This window comes from Furipterus horrens, unplaced genomic scaffold (genome assembly GCF_987537825.1).
Source record: "Furipterus horrens unplaced genomic scaffold, mFurHor1.1.pri manual_scaffold_7, whole genome shotgun sequence".
Taxonomy (NCBI): Eukaryota; Metazoa; Chordata; class Mammalia; order Chiroptera; family Furipteridae; genus Furipterus; species Furipterus horrens.
In genome coordinates this window covers 28878722-28896570 of record NW_028327177.1, presented here as the reverse complement: position 1 = coordinate 28896570, position 17849 = coordinate 28878722, and the positions used below count along the sequence as shown (strand labels likewise).

General features: G+C 45.5%; 1 protein-coding gene across 3 annotated transcripts in view; it reads left to right on the top strand.

Annotated features, from left to right (window-relative positions):
* Positions 1 to 17849, top strand: part of MATN2 (matrilin 2) — a 132864-nt gene that overhangs the window by 45153 nt on the left and 69862 nt on the right. For all 3 annotated transcript variants that reach the window (XM_090283534.1, XM_090283533.1, XM_090283532.1), the window contains exons 3-4: positions 5862 to 6431; positions 14648 to 14770. In XM_090283534.1, the coding sequence (XP_090139660.1) occupies positions 5862 to 6431; positions 14648 to 14770 (693 nt within the window). The remainder of the gene's footprint in view (positions 1 to 5861; positions 6432 to 14647; positions 14771 to 17849) is intronic.

The following is a 17849-nucleotide window of genomic DNA, read 5'->3' as shown; positions in this document are numbered from 1 at the left end:
TCCCCGATCCCCTCTTGGAGCACTCCGTCTTTTTAGCTACCTATTTCATTGTATCCTGTTGTTATTTGTCTATATGCCAGCTTTTCACAATTGGGCGTCTTTCCTTCTTTGTATTCCCAGAGCTCACACATAACAGGTACTCACTAAATATTTGTAGAATGACTGGCTTTATCTATCTGATCTACATATATGGAATCTGCATTTCCTTCCCACTAGGGTCAGTCATTTGCCTTGCTGAGACACAAACTCCAGTATAGAGTTCCCGATTTGTTAGATCCATCCCATTTAGGAATAGAAACATAAATTGTCTATGTTTTCCCCCTCCATAAATTCCTGCTGGGCTCATAATAATAATGGTTTTATTTTTCTTGCTCTCTCTTTGTTTTTCTCTCTCTCATCTTAAAACGGCCTTAATTTTTCTCCCCAGTGTCCTTTGAAACTCTGGATGAGCTAATTTTTCTCTGTCCCTTGATGACATTTTCATCTGCTTCATAGTGTTTCTGGTCATTCTTAGGGCATTAAAAAAGCCTTTTATTATTCCTAGAACAGTTTTAGCTCCTGGCTCACTGCCACTGTCTTCAACATTACTGTTGTCTGAGTTCTTGGTGATTTCAATGTCCATATGAATGATCCCTTAATAGCTTTGACTTCCTTTTCTCCCAAATTCCTGTCTTCCACCATAGCTCAGCCATTGCCCCTCTTATCATACTTTTGATGCTGTGATTGTAATAATTGCAATCCTGTCATAATCTCAATTTAACCCTCCTGTCTTCCCAGCTCATCCCTTCTAATACCTTCTAGTATTCCAGATACAATAATTTTGTGACTTTATCTGGACTTTCAAGTCATTGATCCTGCTACTTCTTCTCTGTCCTTCACCTGCTCCTTGCCTCTACTCCCTGCTCCCCCAGGTTAACTCCACAGGAAGTCATTATAGTTGCCCTGTTGATCGCCTTTGCCACTCTCCGAACCCATCGCTTTTGCTTGGCCAAATGACAGCTCTGGTTAAATCAACTTTCGCCTGCTTTCCCCCTATACCTGTGCCACCAGGTTTAGCTGGAGCAAAACACACACCGTGTTGTTGGTCTCATTTCAATTTCATGATCACTACCTTCAAGTCAGCCTTTAATATGCCCCCAAATCATACTGTAGTTCCCCAGTCCTTATACTCTTGCACTGCCCTAGACGTTGTTACATTTTTTCACTTGTATCATTCAATTTTCTACAGTTCTTCTTTTTTTTAAGTGCCCACAAACTGTCTGCTTGTGGGAACTTTGCTGGGAATTGGTGTGAAATGCCACATTTCCTGAAATTCACTACCCCCCACCACCACCACCACCCCTGAACCCTGGGCATTTGCCTATCATCTAAACCATATCCTCCTGTTCCTCGCAGTCCCTCAAGGACCCATGCCTCAGCCCTCCGTCTCACTGTTCCATCCTTTGGTCTCCCATGGGCCTTGCTCCTACTGTCCCTCAGTAAGCACTTGTCAAGGGAATGAGAATGGGAATGGCTAGCAGCCTGATTTACTGGGAAAACATCTGTTTTCATTATTCCAAGATAGACATTTAGCAGAGGAGGAGCACTTGGCAGGCGACAAGCAAATTTGAGCCACTGCTTTCAGGTCCTGTGAATCCAGGGAAGGAAAGAACCAACCCAGAGAGCCGGTGCAGCCCTGGTGCAATCTTGAGTACGCTGGGGACGGCAGGTCTAAAAGCACAGAATCCTTTCTCAGCATGGTTTGGTGGTTAAAAGTATGGACTGCGGAGCCAGACAAGATAGATGGGGTTCAGATCCCTGCTCCTCTGATCCCTAAGTATGAGACCCTGAGCTAGTTAACCTTTCTAGACTCACTGTCCTCATCTGCCAAATGGGAATAGTAACAATATCGACTTTCTAAGGTGAGTGTGAGAAATAAATAAGCCAATATATGGAAAGTAGTCAGCACAGGGCCTGGTGCTTATTAAGTACTCAATAAACAGTAGCTATAAATTATTATTATATCCTTTTTTGAGTCTTACAACAGCCCTGCGAGGTATTATTATCTCCATTTCACAGAAGAGGAGACTGCAGGTCCCAGAGGTTAAGGAAAGGCTCAAACCATGTGGATGGAAAGCAGCAGAGGCTAGACTTGCACTTGATCATAGGACTTGACTGACGTTTCACTGAGCATTTCAGAGCTCCTTTTAGTCGCTCGATGACATTATTTTACCCTTATCATAGAGATTCACATCACTCCTTTCTCCAAACATGCCTAGATCTTCCCAGGCAGATGGCACCAAATATTTACTGTGCAATTACAGTACACGGTCATGACTGCATTTAGCCGGAGCAAGGGAGGCTGATTAGCAACAGATCAGCAACCTTGAGAGGAAGAAGCAGTTCCAAGATCATACTGGAGTGGGACTGTTTCTTAAAATTACCCTGGCTCAGGTTCCCCTTCTCTGCAAGGGCCAGAGACACTCAGTTTGGCCCATGTGTGGGCTTTGGAGTCACGCTGATGATACTGGAAGTGCTGTTGACAAGGTCCAGACCGTCACTTTAAGGTTCAAGATAATGACATTTTATGGTGTGCTCACATATCCTCATCCAGTTGCTGTTGAAAGTCTGTTGTGAGGGTCCCGAAGGAAGATTGTTAGGCGTTCACCCAAGCTAAGTAGATAGGGTTGCTGTTGATCAGAACCAGCATGTGCAAGGAACACACGCAAAGAAGAGTCATTTCTGGAATCATCTCTCAGAAGTCCCCTTGTGGAGACGCTATAAAGCTCGTCACAGCAAGTATTTCAGAAAGCCCCGAAGTGTTTACAAAGCTCACGTTGTAACACCAGCTCATGTTGTATTGAGAATTTTCCAAGGCACCTGCCTGAAAATGGTGGAAAAAGCACCATTGCAGTCCCAGGTATCACCCTCATGAGCCATAAGGCCTCATGGACATAGAATCACCTGTATGAACCTCAGTTTTCCCTTTTGGAAAGTGAGTGACTTCGACTCTGTTTGACCCCTCCATCTCTAAAGATGTTTTCAGTCTGTGAATCCTGGAACCTCATTTAATTCCACAAATGTTGACCGAGGGCTCACTGTATTCCCAACTGCATGGCTCTGTAGCTGGATGAGACTAGTTTCCCACTGTGGGGAATTCCCAGTGAGATGACGAGGTCCCGACTTGCGGAACGTCTTTTCTCCAGAGAGCTGTCTAGTACTTAAACTGGTGGTTCTCGGAGTGTGGTCCCTGGAGAGGTGATCGGCTTCACCAAGAACTTGCTAGACATGAAAATTTTCAGGTACCACCCTAGACCTACCTACCAAGGAGACGTCTTGAGGAAAACCTGGTCACTTGGAGCTGCTGTGAGCCATTTTCGGCTCATAATCACAGCTCCCTTGTAACCTCCAACAACATTGTGAACCTTTGTGGTATTTTTGTAAATGTCCAGAAGTTGTGAAAACTACCCATTTGTTTTGATAGGAACTAATCCATTTAGCTCATAATACCCTGTGGAATTTCCAGGCTTGCCTGTAAGTAAATTGATTGCAATGCTTGGTGGGATCTTAACACCATGACTAAGACCCACAGTAAGAATCCCAGTCCTAGGGGGACTCACTCCCTATTTCCAAAGAGGAAGAGAGTTCTCAGGGGAACAGTCTGCTCTCTCCCTCCCTCCCTTCCAAGGAGCCTCCCATGAATATCTTGCTCTATGGAGTGTCAGAGTCTGGTTCCAGTTCTCAGCAGGTGGAGATCATTGGGCCAGTTCTCGAAGTCAGTTCACACATCAAGGGTGGGAGACATCAAGAGTGGGGCAGGTGATGCTCCTAGAAAGGGGTCAGTCTTGCTCCTGGACCTTGTCTTCTATTGTGAGTCCTGTGGGTCTGCCATTCTCTGCTCCAGCCCAGGGCCATTTGCTAGACATAGGCACCTCCATGAAAATTAGAAAAAGGCACTCTCTGCAGGTGCCTCTCGGGGTAGATGCAGCCTCCGGGGCTCAGGGCTGGGCTAGATCGTTTTCTTAAATTCTCATAACCACCCAGTGAGGTGGGTATTTGTGTTGTCTTCATATACTTTTTCTTTTTCTAAATTACAAGAGGTTTTCAAACTGCCAGCACCTCCATTTTCTCATCTTTCCAATGTGATACTCCTAGCTCTTTTCTTAAGAAAATCAAATGAGATCGTAGTGATAAAAGCTCTCTGGGGAGAAAAAAATTTTTAAAACATCCTACAAATGCCAGGGGTTTTATATTGATCTTATCCCAGAGTCCTCAAAGGCAGTTTCTGGGCATCTGGTTTGAGAAACTCACCTTACATTCACACAGTCCCTGATATTACATGTAGGTACGACAGAAAGTTGGTTTCCTGCCAGGATCTGGCATTTGGAGGTGCTTCGTCCCCTAAAATTGTTAGGCTTGTGAGGCTGCAATGGATGAGGTGTATGTGCTGGCACACACACAGCCTGGCAAGCTGGCCTGGACGGGATGACCTCATGGGCCTTTCTTCTCATTTTAATGACTGGATTCAATGTTTCATTTTTGGCTTGCTTTCTCTCTCTCTCTCTCTCTCTCTCTCTCTCTCGTAGCTGTGGTATTTGGGATTTAGGGCAAGAATTTGAGATCTCTTTTCTAATCTGTATCAAATGTGGATTTAGCTGCAAAGTCTGGGGAAGGGAGGAGGGACTCCCCCTGGCTGGAGGCAGTGGCTCAAATCTGAGAAATTCCAGCAGGGATGCCCAGCTCCCTCCCTCGAGGCAGGACGTCTCTCATTTCATCCAATATCATTCTTTTCCCAGAATGCAATGAGTTCCGTCTCTGGACTCAAACCTCGAATAGCCTTCTAGTTTGGGTGCTAAAGGAATGTCTGCTCGCTGTGGTGATAAGGGAGAAACTTAACATTTTGCCTTTTTCCAGTTTAACTGTGTCATTTGTTGAAATGTTTCTTGGCCTTATCCTTTTCCATACTGCCCTGATTGAGATTGAGTCCCCTCTGAAACAGACTAGTCCAGAAGTGGTCTGGGTCACCCACCTTGGAAACCACTGCCACACTCAATTGACTTTTTATTACCTAATTTCTCTACAGAAGAGATAAGTTACATCATGGGATGCCAGTCATATTATGCCCATTACTTATAGCATCATATACAAATTTCTGGCTGAATTTAAAAGCCTTTTATAACTGGCCTCAGGCTAGCCCTCCGACTTAATTCCTACCTGCCACTCTTAGCAGTTCCTTCCTCCCTTGTTCTATTATCCACCATATTCACACCATCTTGGGCTTTTGTTCATGTGTCCCTGTCCCTGTGTGCCTTCTCTCAATTCAAACACTATGCATCCATAAGACTAGCTCATGTCCTATCTCCTTGACCCCAGCCCACTAATATCCCTGTTCTCTGCACCTCTAGGGTCAGCACCACAGAGTTTCATACCAGCTATTCTTTAACTTGTTCTGTTATTTAAGTCTCCCCAGGTAGGCCGTAGCTCCTTGACACTGGTCCCTTTCCTAAGCTTCTTCCATATTCCTTGCAGTGTCCGGGCAAGCTTCTGTGGCATACAGTAAACAGAGAAATCATTTTGACCCTGATCAGGTGTTTGGCCACCTGAAAAGTATATCAACAATTTTCTAGAAACTACAGTGTTCACTTATCTTGTGAAATGAAATTGATTTGTTTGTAGCCAGTACTCAATGATCACCCAGTCATACACATGCACATACAGCTTTCACATGCACACACCCTTACAACTTTCCTGAATGTGAAGAAAAACCAATGAAGATTGGAGGTTTGAAAGGTGATCCCCAGCTCTATGATTTCCAACAATAGCCAACCTGCACTGTGTCCTTTACACTTTTCTAATGTGTTTGACCTCCCCTCTTTCCCTAGGGAGCTCCTGTGAAAATAAGCGGGCAGACCTGGTCTTCATCATTGACAGCTCCCGCAGTGTCAATACCCATGACTACGCCAAGGTCAAGGAGTTCATCATGGACATCTTGCAGTTCTTGGACATTGGTCCTGATGTCACCAGAGTGGGCCTGCTCCAGTATGGCAGCACTGTTAAGAATGAGTTCTCCCTTAAGACCTTCAAGAGGAAGTCCGAGGTGGAGCGCGCTGTCAAGAGGATGAGGCACCTGTCCACGGGCACCATGACGGGGCTGGCCATCCAGTATGCCCTGAACATTGCTTTCTCAGAAGCAGAGGGGGCCCGGCCCCTGAGGGAGAATGTACCGCGTGTCATAATGATTGTGACAGATGGGAGACCACAAGACTCTGTGGCCGAGGTGGCTGCAAAGGCACGGGACACGGGCATCCTGATCTTTGCCATTGGCGTGGGCCAGGTGGACCTCAACACGCTGAAGGCCATCGGGAGCGAGCCTCACGAGGACCATGTCTTCCTGGTGGCCAACTTCAGCCAGATGGAGTCGCTGACTTCGGTGTTCCAGAACAAGCTGTGCGGTAAGTCCTGTGCCCTGTGGCTCTTCCAGGGGCATCCTTAGGATCTCTTTATTCATCTCCCAGGGTTCATTCTGTGCTGCCTCATCCCAGGCGCTGTGTCTGCAAGGGCCGTGCAGCAAAGGCCAAGACAGACACAACGTTGCTGGGGATTTATCCTCTGGTGAAGGAGATGGATATTAAGCATGAAACTGCTCAGGTAAGTAAGTAAGTGCAGCTGCAACAGTGTGATGGAGGAAGGATTCAGTGTAGGACCCAGCCTAGTCCGGGTGCTTAGGACCCTGGGGCAGGGGCATTTAAACCCAAACTGCAGAATGAGCAAGAGTAGGTGGGTGAAGTTTTTCTCCAGCACATTGAACCCTCCTGGAATTCCCTAAGTTGGAATTCACGAGCTGGAGTAGCAGTAGGACTGGGAAGGGGAAAATAGTGGCATTGTTTCTCCTTGGATGGTGCGGAATGTGAGCATGTTTGCCCCGTGGTGGTGCTAGCCCTGGATGTTTTCTCAACTGACAAAGGCACCCAGTGTACGGGGAGGACCAAGACACGGTCCTGGTGCCTTCCCACCTGGTAGGAGGGCAAAAGCACCCTGCCCCCTGCCCCGCTTCCTGGCTCACTTCTCTAACTGGAGGCCTCCCTAAGTCCTTGAGCTGCTTTGTCCCTCTTGAAGGGACTTCTTCCGTTTCTTGCTTTCTAACCCTACTCTCCACAAGCCTTCTCTTTCCCTTCCTTGCTAGATTCCTCCCAGTAACCTTCAGCCCAGTCTCCTGCCTCAGCTGTTTCCAGTGGGTCGGCTTACTCTCTCCCCAGTTTCCTGCTCTTCCAGCCATCTTCTCATCCCTCCTCCAGGAGGGCAGGGGCCCAGGGTGCCAACCCAAGCTCCACTCGGGTCCCTAGAAACTTGAAATGGTCCTCCTGACCTGGTGAACAGCGTCTAATCCTGCCGTTCCTACCCCCATTGGACCCTGTTCCCTCCAACTGCCAAGCTGCTTTAATGGGGCTACAAAATTAAATATCTGCTTTGAAATGACTTGTGTTTCCCTGGAGTATGAGTGGATAAGGAGCTTAAGGACCAGACTTATCTCTGGCTCTTTGGGAGCAGAAACCTGCCCCTGTGTGGCTCCGAGGACTGGTTCTCAGAATGTGGCATAGCTTTGAACCCACCTCAACCCCCATCAGAGCCGCAGAGAGTAAGGATGGTGTGCTGGTGAGGTGTCTTTTTAAAAAAATTCGCTGATGAGAACTAACCTCAAAAATCAAATGATTTACTTACAAAATCAATGCCATGAAGGAAAAAGAACTTTTTCTCTGCAATGTCACTTGGAAAATGTTCCGAAGTGCCGTTCTCCCTGGTGCCACAGAAGGGCTGGCTACTGTGCTGTGCTGGGGGCCAAGTCACCTGTAAAACTTCACCCAGTAGGAAGCACTGCAAACATTTTTAAGGTTTATGGCTTTAAATGACTTCTGCAGAATTTATGTTCCTCTCTTCCTGGAAATACTAAAAAAGAAATTGGTTCCATAACAGTTTTGACGGGTGTATTCATTTGTCTCAGAAAATGTTAACAGGGGAGATTTTTCATAAGCCCTCTGGACTTAACAGCAAATGGAAAGGTAATATGACGAATCTGAGGATGCAGATTTGTCCATAGAAGAACCTTCTCTGTGTTCTTTATGGCTAGGCAGCAACATTAAAAGGCAATTTGAATCTGCCCCACCCCCTGCCCCACCACTTTGTTGTAATCTGGAGAAAACATCGGTAGTATGCCATTCATTCTTCACTCATTCATTCACTCATTCATTTGTTTGTTTGTGGGGCCTGAGAACTGAATCCCCCACCCCCACCCCACAGGAGATCAGCTCCTCTCTCACCACATTGCTGAGCTCTAATGAGCAGACTTGTCAACTGTCTTCAAAGGTGCAGGAGGCCCCAGGGCTTCTATCATCTGTGCAGTAAAGATCGCAGTAATGACATCTATAAAACACTTTCCCGTCTGTTTTTGCATTTGATCCTCACAAAAACCTGGGGAGGCAACACAATACTCTCCTTCCCTCTCTACAGGTTATTAAACTGAGTTCTCCTTCCAAAGTGCTTGCTCATCCTACTCCTCCACATGTCAGGAGTTATAAATTCCTCTCTTAAGGAAAAGCATTTCTGATGGCAGCCCCCACCATCCAGCTGTGCTGGGTAAACCAACTTTGAGGTTGACATTCACCTAGGGTTTGATGGAAGCCTTTGTAAGGTAGGGAGGAGCAGACTGCAATCTCAGAGACCTCACCTGCCAGCAACTCCGTAACATGGGTGTTTTACCTGCAGAAATAGGTGTGTGAGCAGGTGTAGTAAGCTGTAGAGCTCTATTCAGTGTGCACGGTGTTGTGTATGATTACAGCCAGGTACATGGAGGACCAGCAGGCTGTCAGCTTTGGTCTGCGCTCCAGTTTCCAGGCAATAGCGATGAGCATCTTCCAAGTTGCGGATGGCATCCCTGAGGTTTTGGAAGTATCATTTGTTCCTTAAACGTTTATTGAGCGACACTCTGATAATAACGGCTGAGTTTGTCCTGGGCTAGGTACTTTCCATACCTTATTTTATTTAATACTTATAATAGCCTATGAGGCAGGTACTCTTATTATCTTCATTTTACAGAAATGGGAACTGAGGCTTAGAAAGGATAAGCAACTTCAAGTATCAGAGTTGGAGATTCAGACTGCAGTCTCTCTGCCTCCAGAGCTCTTACCCTTCATGTGCTGGGCCCAGGATTCCAGGCTGGTGGGAAGATGCTCTCAGTATAGAGAAATGGAATATTGGCTATACTTCGTGGCCTTGGATCATCACCTAGCACTGGGGACCTCTGATCAAAAAATGCCTGAGTCCATCTAGGGGCTCCAAGAGACCTTTAAACAGCCATAATAAAATAATCACTAACGTTTATTGATTTTAATATATGTATGAACTACTAGCATATATTAACTAATTTTATTCACACAGTAAACCTGCGAAGTAGGTGCTCTTATAATTCCTATTTTCTGGAAAAGGAAACTGGGACTCAGAGAGGCTCAATAACTTGTCCAAAGTCACGCAACACTATGTGGTAGAGTTGAGTTGTGAACCCAGGCATTCTGGCTCAGAACCAACATCGTAACCGCTATGTGTTACACAGAATGGAAAGATGAGTAGGAGTTTACTGACTATGTAGGGAGGGAAACTGCAGCAAGCCAGGAAAGGAATGATATTTTTTTTAAAAATGTTTTTCTATTTCATATTTAAAAAGATAAATCCAGATTCTCTGTTAATTTTGTGATCCACAGTTTGAAAGTGCTGATGAAGGGCAAGGCATGGAGGTGGAGGCCGTGATGCACCTGGGGACAGGGTTTCAGAGGGAAGAAGGGTGGAAGCTCCTGTGTTTCAGACAGAGCAGAAAGCGCTATAGGATCTTAGCCTACAAGTGTGAGTGGGGCAGGAACCTTTGTCAAACAGCTTGGAAGAGATGAGGCTCGGGAGCCAGACTGCCCTAGAGCATGGGTCCTGGCTCTGGTTCTTGCTGGCTGTGTTGGCATGAACTGGGATACAGTGGTGGCCTTAATACGCATGGGAAGTCAGTTCCCACTCCAGCCACAGGAGGGGTGGGAGGTAGGACTCCTGAGGTTTCATTCTTAGGCCACCCCTGAGACCACCAGAGAAACCTGGAGGCTGGGTGTCCTGTGAATTGAGGCCCTGTCTGCAAAATGCCTCAAACCTACAAAACCTGGGGCCCACCACTTTTGCCACCCAATGGGAGAGGACACAGAATTTAGGGGTTGAAAAATGCATGTCTATCCTGAGCCTTCCGAAGACTTATTATAACCAGGGCAAGGCTTCTTGTAATTAACCTCTTGGTATCTGCTTCATCATCCTAGCCTGGTATTTGGAGCCCGGAGGTTGGCCATTCCTACCCTAATAGCCCTACCCCACCTGACCAAGGCCAGGCACAATGTAAGGCCCTAATAGTGCTCCTAAGACACACCTTTCAATAACCAACATGGGCAAAGTCTACACTTACTGCACCCCTTGGAGGCCCTGTTGTGTTAAGTGGGAGAGTAGACTGACTTCAACAGATGACTTTACATACCCGATAATTGTTCCTTTCAAGACTCCCAGTCAGCCCTGCCACTCCTTTGATTACTCCTGTAATCATTCAGGCATTCATTAATAAACATTTATGAACCTTCATATTTCCTAGTTAAAAATCCAGTCCTGCCAATGGCAGTCTGCTGATTAGTGATTCCTTCCCCTGAACACAAAACCTTGACCCAGTTTCAACCCTGAGGGCCTTCTGAGAAATGAGACCACTTGCAGGCCAGTGGAGCTGGCAGAGCTGTTATTTCCCCATCAGTCACATCACAAAGGCCTGGCCCACGGGAGAGCAACACACTCATAGACTCACTGAGCACTCATCCACAACATTCTATAGATGTAACATTTTTATTCTACCTTAGTAAAAGTTCTTTTGCTTGAAAGTAGTAGAAATTCAACTTGGATTAGCTTGAGAAAGGAAGGATTGCATATATTAGTCATGGGATTACCAAGAAGAGTAATGAATGATAGTTCTGCGTCCTCTCCATCTCTTCCCTCTGCTTCCCCATGGACTGACTCCTCTGGTCCATGGGCAGAGAGCATATCAGCTCCCTGAATAAACTTGCTCTTGGTTTAAACCCCCTTTTTCTGAGTTCTAGTTCCTAAGTGCCAAGAAAGGACTCTGATTGTCAAATCCTGTTCGCCCCCGCCCCCACAACAGCAGCCGGGAGTGGGGCTGCCTCATAAAACACAGTGGCTCCCACAGTTACTGTGCATCTGGAGTGAGAAGGGCAGTTTCTGGAAAAAGGGGGTGCTCCACAGACGAAACAATAAGCATGTGCGCCGAGGGTCTCTAGACACGGTTCATGCCTTTATTCTGCAGGTAAAGAAATAAGCCAGAAAGAGCTACCCATCTTACCTGAGCTTCCCTCCCTTGTTTGAGGTAGAGGAGAACTGAACACAAGGCTGGCTCCTCATTCCGTGCTTTTTCCATCACACCGAGTTACAGTCTCTGGTTCCAATTTCTTTTATGATACCCGGCCCAAACAAGCCTGAGCAACAAGCTGTCACTCTAAAACTCTATGCAATAGTTCTTTTAATTTCCTCCCTTTGACAGGTGAAGAAAGTGGAGTTTAGAGAAATGAAGTAATTCATACAAGGTCATGCATAGTAAGTGGCAAAGCTGAGCATTAGTCTATTTCCAGAAGCTACCCTCTTCACCACTGTGCTCTCTGCTGCCCAACTGGTATCTTCTCTGCCTCAAGTCTCCGGCCTTCCTGTTTGATCTGCCAGGGTCCCGGTGAGGAGACAGGACACTGGGCTTCCTCACTTGGACCTTGCGCCAGTTCTTAAATGCTGTGTGGCTGGTTTCCTAGACCTTAAACTTCCTTCATTACCGAGTTACATGCTGACGGTTCCTCAGCAACATCCTTGTGCCCGTGGGTGATTTGATTCCAGCAGTCCACTTAAACAAGAAAGCCTTCCAAGGTGCAAAGCAAATGCAAATTAAAAACAGGATAATGATTTTTCCCTCACATATTGTCACAAATGTAAAGTCCGGAATGCTGAGTGCTGAAGTTTTGAGGGTGTTGGAATTGTTACTCTCATGCGTGGCTGCTGTGACCCTCCTGGCAAGGCACTTAGTCCATATCTGTTAAACTAGAACCCCGGACTCAAGAAACAGTTGCACATGTGTTTGAGAAGGCGTGTTTGAGAATATTCATCACAGTATTGTGAAAGCAAAAATTTGGGACCTGCTCACATATCAGCTAATGGGGAAGTGGCCAAATAAAATGAGTTGTATGACCAATGAATAAAGCAATAGGAAGGAATAAACCAGAGTAATGTATTGGATTGGATCTAAGATATACAGTTGGTTCTCATTATTGTCAGCAACTGTGTCTATACAGTCGTGGTGAACACTGAGTTAGCAAATACTGAACATTGCTCCTCGGAGAAAGACAGGTTCCTGCAAGGCACTGGTCACATTTTTGTTAACTGATCAATACACAGTCTTGTGTTATGGGTGTTTCTGTTTAAAGACAGCTTATTTAATATCTATTGTTGGTTCATTAACTTTGGACCCAGAGCCCACAGCACTGAGTTCCCATGCCTGAACGAAATTGATCTAATGCGCACTTTCTCTGTAAGGCGCATCAGAGCCTCTTGCAGTTGGGAACACGAGACACGCTTCATTAGCAGTTCACTTCTGCAAACTCCAGCACTACGCTTGTGACCATTTTAAACAGCAAAATACCAATAAAAGCACAAAAATGTGAAAATCATGACATGAACTAGACCTTGAAAAGGACACGTTTATGGTCAGAGAGCTGAAACAAAAAGAGCAGCGCCTTGTTCAGCGTCAGCTGGCAATATGCGCATCAGGTGACTCAGGTGTTTCATCGCTCTGAGCATGGCCACGAGAGAGACCATGAAAGCACTGTGAGTATTGGCTTTGGAGTCACAAATAACTTTTAGCCTGTAGGCAAATCCACAAATTCAGAATCTGCAAATAATGAGTATCAACTGTATGTGTCTTCACATTTTAACATCTCTGGAATGGGGGTGCATCATAGGTGCTATGAAAGATGGTATATATCAATATAGATAGAATTTATGAATAATGTTCAGTGAATAACCAATTTGAAGATCAATATATATAGGATGAACCCATGTATGGAAAACAAAACAAAAGGCCACCATGCTTGTCCTTGGCTATATAACAGTTAACAGGTATGAGCATTCATCCCCCAGACACTGGGCACTGTTCTAAGCACTTTACCACCTTGATTATTTTAACCCTTACAAAGCCCTTATGAGGTAGGTGCTATTTTCATCTCCATTTTATATGAAGAAGTTAATAAAGTTGCCCATGGTCACAAAAACAGATATTAATTTCACAGCAAAGTAAAAATGATTGATTGGATTTAGTCTACAAACTTTCCTAATGTTACCTGTTCCTTATTTGTATCTTAGGAGCTGAAACATAGATAATTATAACCACAGAATGATCATTCTAAATTATCTTATTATGAAATAAATGTTTTATTCCCCTAGTTCATTTAGTGCTTACCATGTTTCTCACTTAGGACTAAGATACACCATGTATTTCACTGGTAGCTGAGTTTTCCAAAGCACTGGATTAATGGAATTGTTCTTAGCTTTTGGAAGCATCTTTTATTTTAGCTTCTATAAATGTATTTCCACATATGGTCATCTTTTTTTGTTTTTGAGAACACTTGTATAACTTGTACTTGTTTACACTGATGTTGGTAAATCTTAAATATGTTCAAATTGCATTTTTTGATAAAGTCATAAATTAAAATGTAAAAAAACAATTTTTATGAGCTCCAAACAAACTTATGTAAGAAGTGATGTATCTGAAAGCTATACGTTTTTTACTCCAAAATTTAGAATAACACTTTTACATATTAAAAATATTACACTACTCTTGGGATTTATGATCCTGAGAAACTGTTAATTTTTTAAAAATAATTTATTTATTTGTTTATTTATTTTTAGAGAGAGGGGAAAGTAGAAAGAGAGGGAGAGAAACATCACTGTGTGGTTGTCTTTCACTCGCGCCCCCAACTGGGGACCTGACGTGCAAGCTAGTCATGTGCCCTGACTGGGATTCGAACCAGCAACACTCGGCTTGCAGGCCGACGCTCAATTCACTGAGCCACAGCAGCCAGGGCTGAAACTGTTGATTCTTAATCACATCCTCACTTAATAGCTTTTCCTCCAACTCCATTTCTGCCTACCAAAAATCCAGACCTTAGCCGAAGCTGCTCTGGTATCAGCAATATTTCTGATCTTGCAACCTACCAGTTGGGTATTATTAATTGAACCATGAAATTTCATTTTTTGTAGGTCATCTGGACCTGTTCTTAGTTGAATATGTATTGGCAATTTCATATGGCATAGCCTAATACCACTCCCCTTTAACCCTCCATGGCCCTTTATCTAGATGTGGCTGATAGCATTTATGTATAGAATTATTTCATCCAACCAGAGGCTTTAAACCCCTGTGAAGGTGGAAACTGCAGCTTGTTTCTCTCTGGACCCTGCTCTCTCCGTCACAGAATAGGTTCGGAATAAATGTTTGTAGTGTGCGTGAAGTTAGAGGAGGCATTATTGTTGCCTAAACTTGCCATATCTTTCCTTTCAGTGGCCCACATGTGCAGCCTCCTGGAGCATAACTGTGCTCACTTCTGCATCAACACCCCTGGCTCCTACATCTGCAGGTGCAAGCAAGGATACATCCTCAACTCGGATCAGATGACTTGCAGAAGTAAGATTGCTTTGCTGATGTATCTGTACTGTCCTCCTCTTCTCTCTTGCTCCCTCTGCTTTGATCTGGCCCCGTTTAATTCAGAAGTGGCCCATCTCCCAACCAAGTCATCCCCTCCTTAAGGATACAAACGAGGTTTTGTAATTCATATATTTTGTATTGATGTCCACTGCCTACTCTGCCATCACAGCACCTAAACCAGAGCCGAGCACATAGTAGGCCATAGTGGAAGATGGTTGGAGGCACCTTCTCAGAAATAGCCTCCTTGAATTCATGAGCTGGTGTGTTTTGCTTCCCCACTGTTCTTCAGGGAGAACTGAAGAGCCTTTTCATCCCTGATCTCTATAAACTGTTCTGTGAGGAACTGTTTCCGTATTTTAGTCTGTTCTCTGAAGCATGGACTTAGGATGAGTTAGTGACATTGGCTGGGAATGATTATTTGATTCTGTTTTAGAGGGGCACAGAGATCTGCGTGCTTTGGTGGAGGATACTTTATGGTTCTCCTACAGAGAAAAGGGCCAACAGATATGTTTTAATAGAACTCACATTCTTTTTTGGCCAAGCCCCCAAACTAGACAACACTGATGTTTGAGCCAGCATGAAGCCGTCCACCTGTTAGAGGAAAGAATTACTCAAACACTGAGTGCTGTGCCCATACTTTTTTTTTTTCAAGTTGTAAATAAAGTCACTGTATTAGCCCATAGACAACCAGGCAAGAAAGGCATGAGGAAGATGGGCCCACATGGAGCCAAATAAAACTCAGCTAATCAGACGTGTAGTTTATGCAATGCGTAACTGTTATTATACCGCATGGTAAGCAATTAAACATTAATGGAAAACAGTTTGCACAAATGGCTGTAATTAGTATCGCATTTATAGAGCCAAACCACATTTTCCTTTTATCTTCTCACTTTTCAGTTTCGGGGTTGAGAGTGGTTGGCTAGAGGCCTCCCTGCCCACCCCCTTGATTAGGGAACATCTGCCTGACTCCTCTGGTTCTGTGGCTATAGAAGCCCAAAGCCCTGGAATGCCATGAACCCCAGGGGCTCCGTGTTCTTCGGCTCCTCTCAGACCCCAGGATCCCAGGTTGTTGAATTCAGCCTGACTCACCCTGATCTGCTGGAACCTCTCACCCATCTTCAGTTTCCAGAACAAAAACCACTCCCACCAAATACTCGTGGGTTTAGTATGACTTACTGGATAACTGGGGGAGCCCAGGGAAGGTCACCTCACGCACTACTCAGCAAACCACTTAAGCATCCCTTTAGACCCGCCTCTATCCTCTCCAGGCCCTGCCCCCTCCCTCCCCCGCCTTCCCGCCCCAGCCTGTTCAGGAACATTTCCTCTCCAAGAAGTTCTCCCCGGAGTACGGAGCCTCCCATCACCGTGCTAACTCCCTTCCTGCCATGCCCTTCTTAGGAGCCCAAGAAAGTCCTGTCCTTGTCTCATGCCCCAGTGTGTGCTGGGATTTGGGTATCTGCCCATGCCCATTTTCTGTGGGCTGGCTTAGAGAAGTGAGAGGAATTTGAGAGCAGCAAATAAAAAGTAAAAAGTTCTCTCCCCTGATGTCAGGAGCAAGGGCCTTTCCCACACACGGTGGTTTTCCAACCTCAGGCTGAGAGGCCCCCAGGCTCTCCCATCGTGCTGGTGGGGCCTTGGCTCCCTCCTGTCAAGAACAGTGCATGCAAAGAGCATGAAGCAGAAGCTGCCTGGGATTCAGACAGGCCTATGGAGGGGCAAGGAGGCCCAGGGGCAGGAGGGATGTGAATCCAGGGCAGGGGTTCAAGCTTCAATAACTTGAATCACCCGGAAGCTGACCCCTGGGCCTCACCCGAGAGATTCAGAGTCAGCAGATCTGGAGTGGGCCCAGGACTGCGCTGTCAGGGAACTTCTGACGTGGATTGCTGCCATGCTCTGAAATTCACTGGTGTTAGGCAGCAAGGGGACCAGGACCGAGGGAAGAGAGGGAGGGCTTCTAGTTAAGGGAGAGAGGATGGCGCTGGAGCCAGGGCTGTGCTGTCCCATCTGATCCACCCCTCTAGTCACTCTGAAGCAGTCCAACTGTCTTTTTCATCAGCACCAGACTTAGCTTAATATGGACAACCATAAAGAACAATTCTCTTTCTCAGAGAAAGGTAATGACTCTGTTGCTTGCCTGCCAGTGGTCTTGTGGAAAGAACTGGGTTTGAGTCCTGACATTATCACTCATGGGTGTGGCTCTCTCACCCTGAGCTATTATTTAAACTCCTTGACTCAATTTCCTCACCCATAAAATGGGAAGGGTGGTGACAAATTAGACCTGTCTCATTGATAAATCCATGTTAGCCCATGGCTTTGGTACGGGGATAGACAGTGACGAGTTGTGTCAAGGAGAGGCTGGGCCAAAACCTGATCTCTGTTTCTGAGCTGCTTACATGAGAGTAAATCAAATAAACGATCAAGGTAATTGCTACCAAACATGACTGCAGCCCTTGCCCAGCTCAGCGTGCTGCACATGAGGTCAGGCCTAACGCTAGCCTCTTATGAAGTGTTTACCATGTGCCAGGGGTACTCCCGAGGGCTTTATACCTGTTATCTCATTTAGTTCTCAGAACAGCTCTTAAAGCAGGTTTTGTCATTCTCATTTTACAGATAAGGAAAATAAGGTACAATAAAAAGATTAGACAATTTACTCAAGATCATATTGCTAGTAATATATTCAAACCAGAATACAAATCCTGGGACTTCATAGTCCTAGCTCTTCACCATAGTTTGGTACTGTCCTATGATCCTTGAGGGTCCCCAGAAGGGAACAGGGTAACCCTGCAACCAGAGAAACTCCTCCAAGCCCAGTAGACAGGCAGGTCCAAAGGCTCACTGATCCAGGGGTGATTCAGAACAAATTCATCAGGACTAACATTAAAATGCTGATCATCTCCCCAAGTTCACTACCAGCTACTGTGGCTTGTCAGTGTACATAATGGCTGTGAGAGTGCCTCCCAGGTGACTGTATTCAAACACATACACACATACACCCATGTACATCATTTTCTACTCATACTCTGCCTATGTGGAGAGAGGAGGCAGACACAGCTAATTC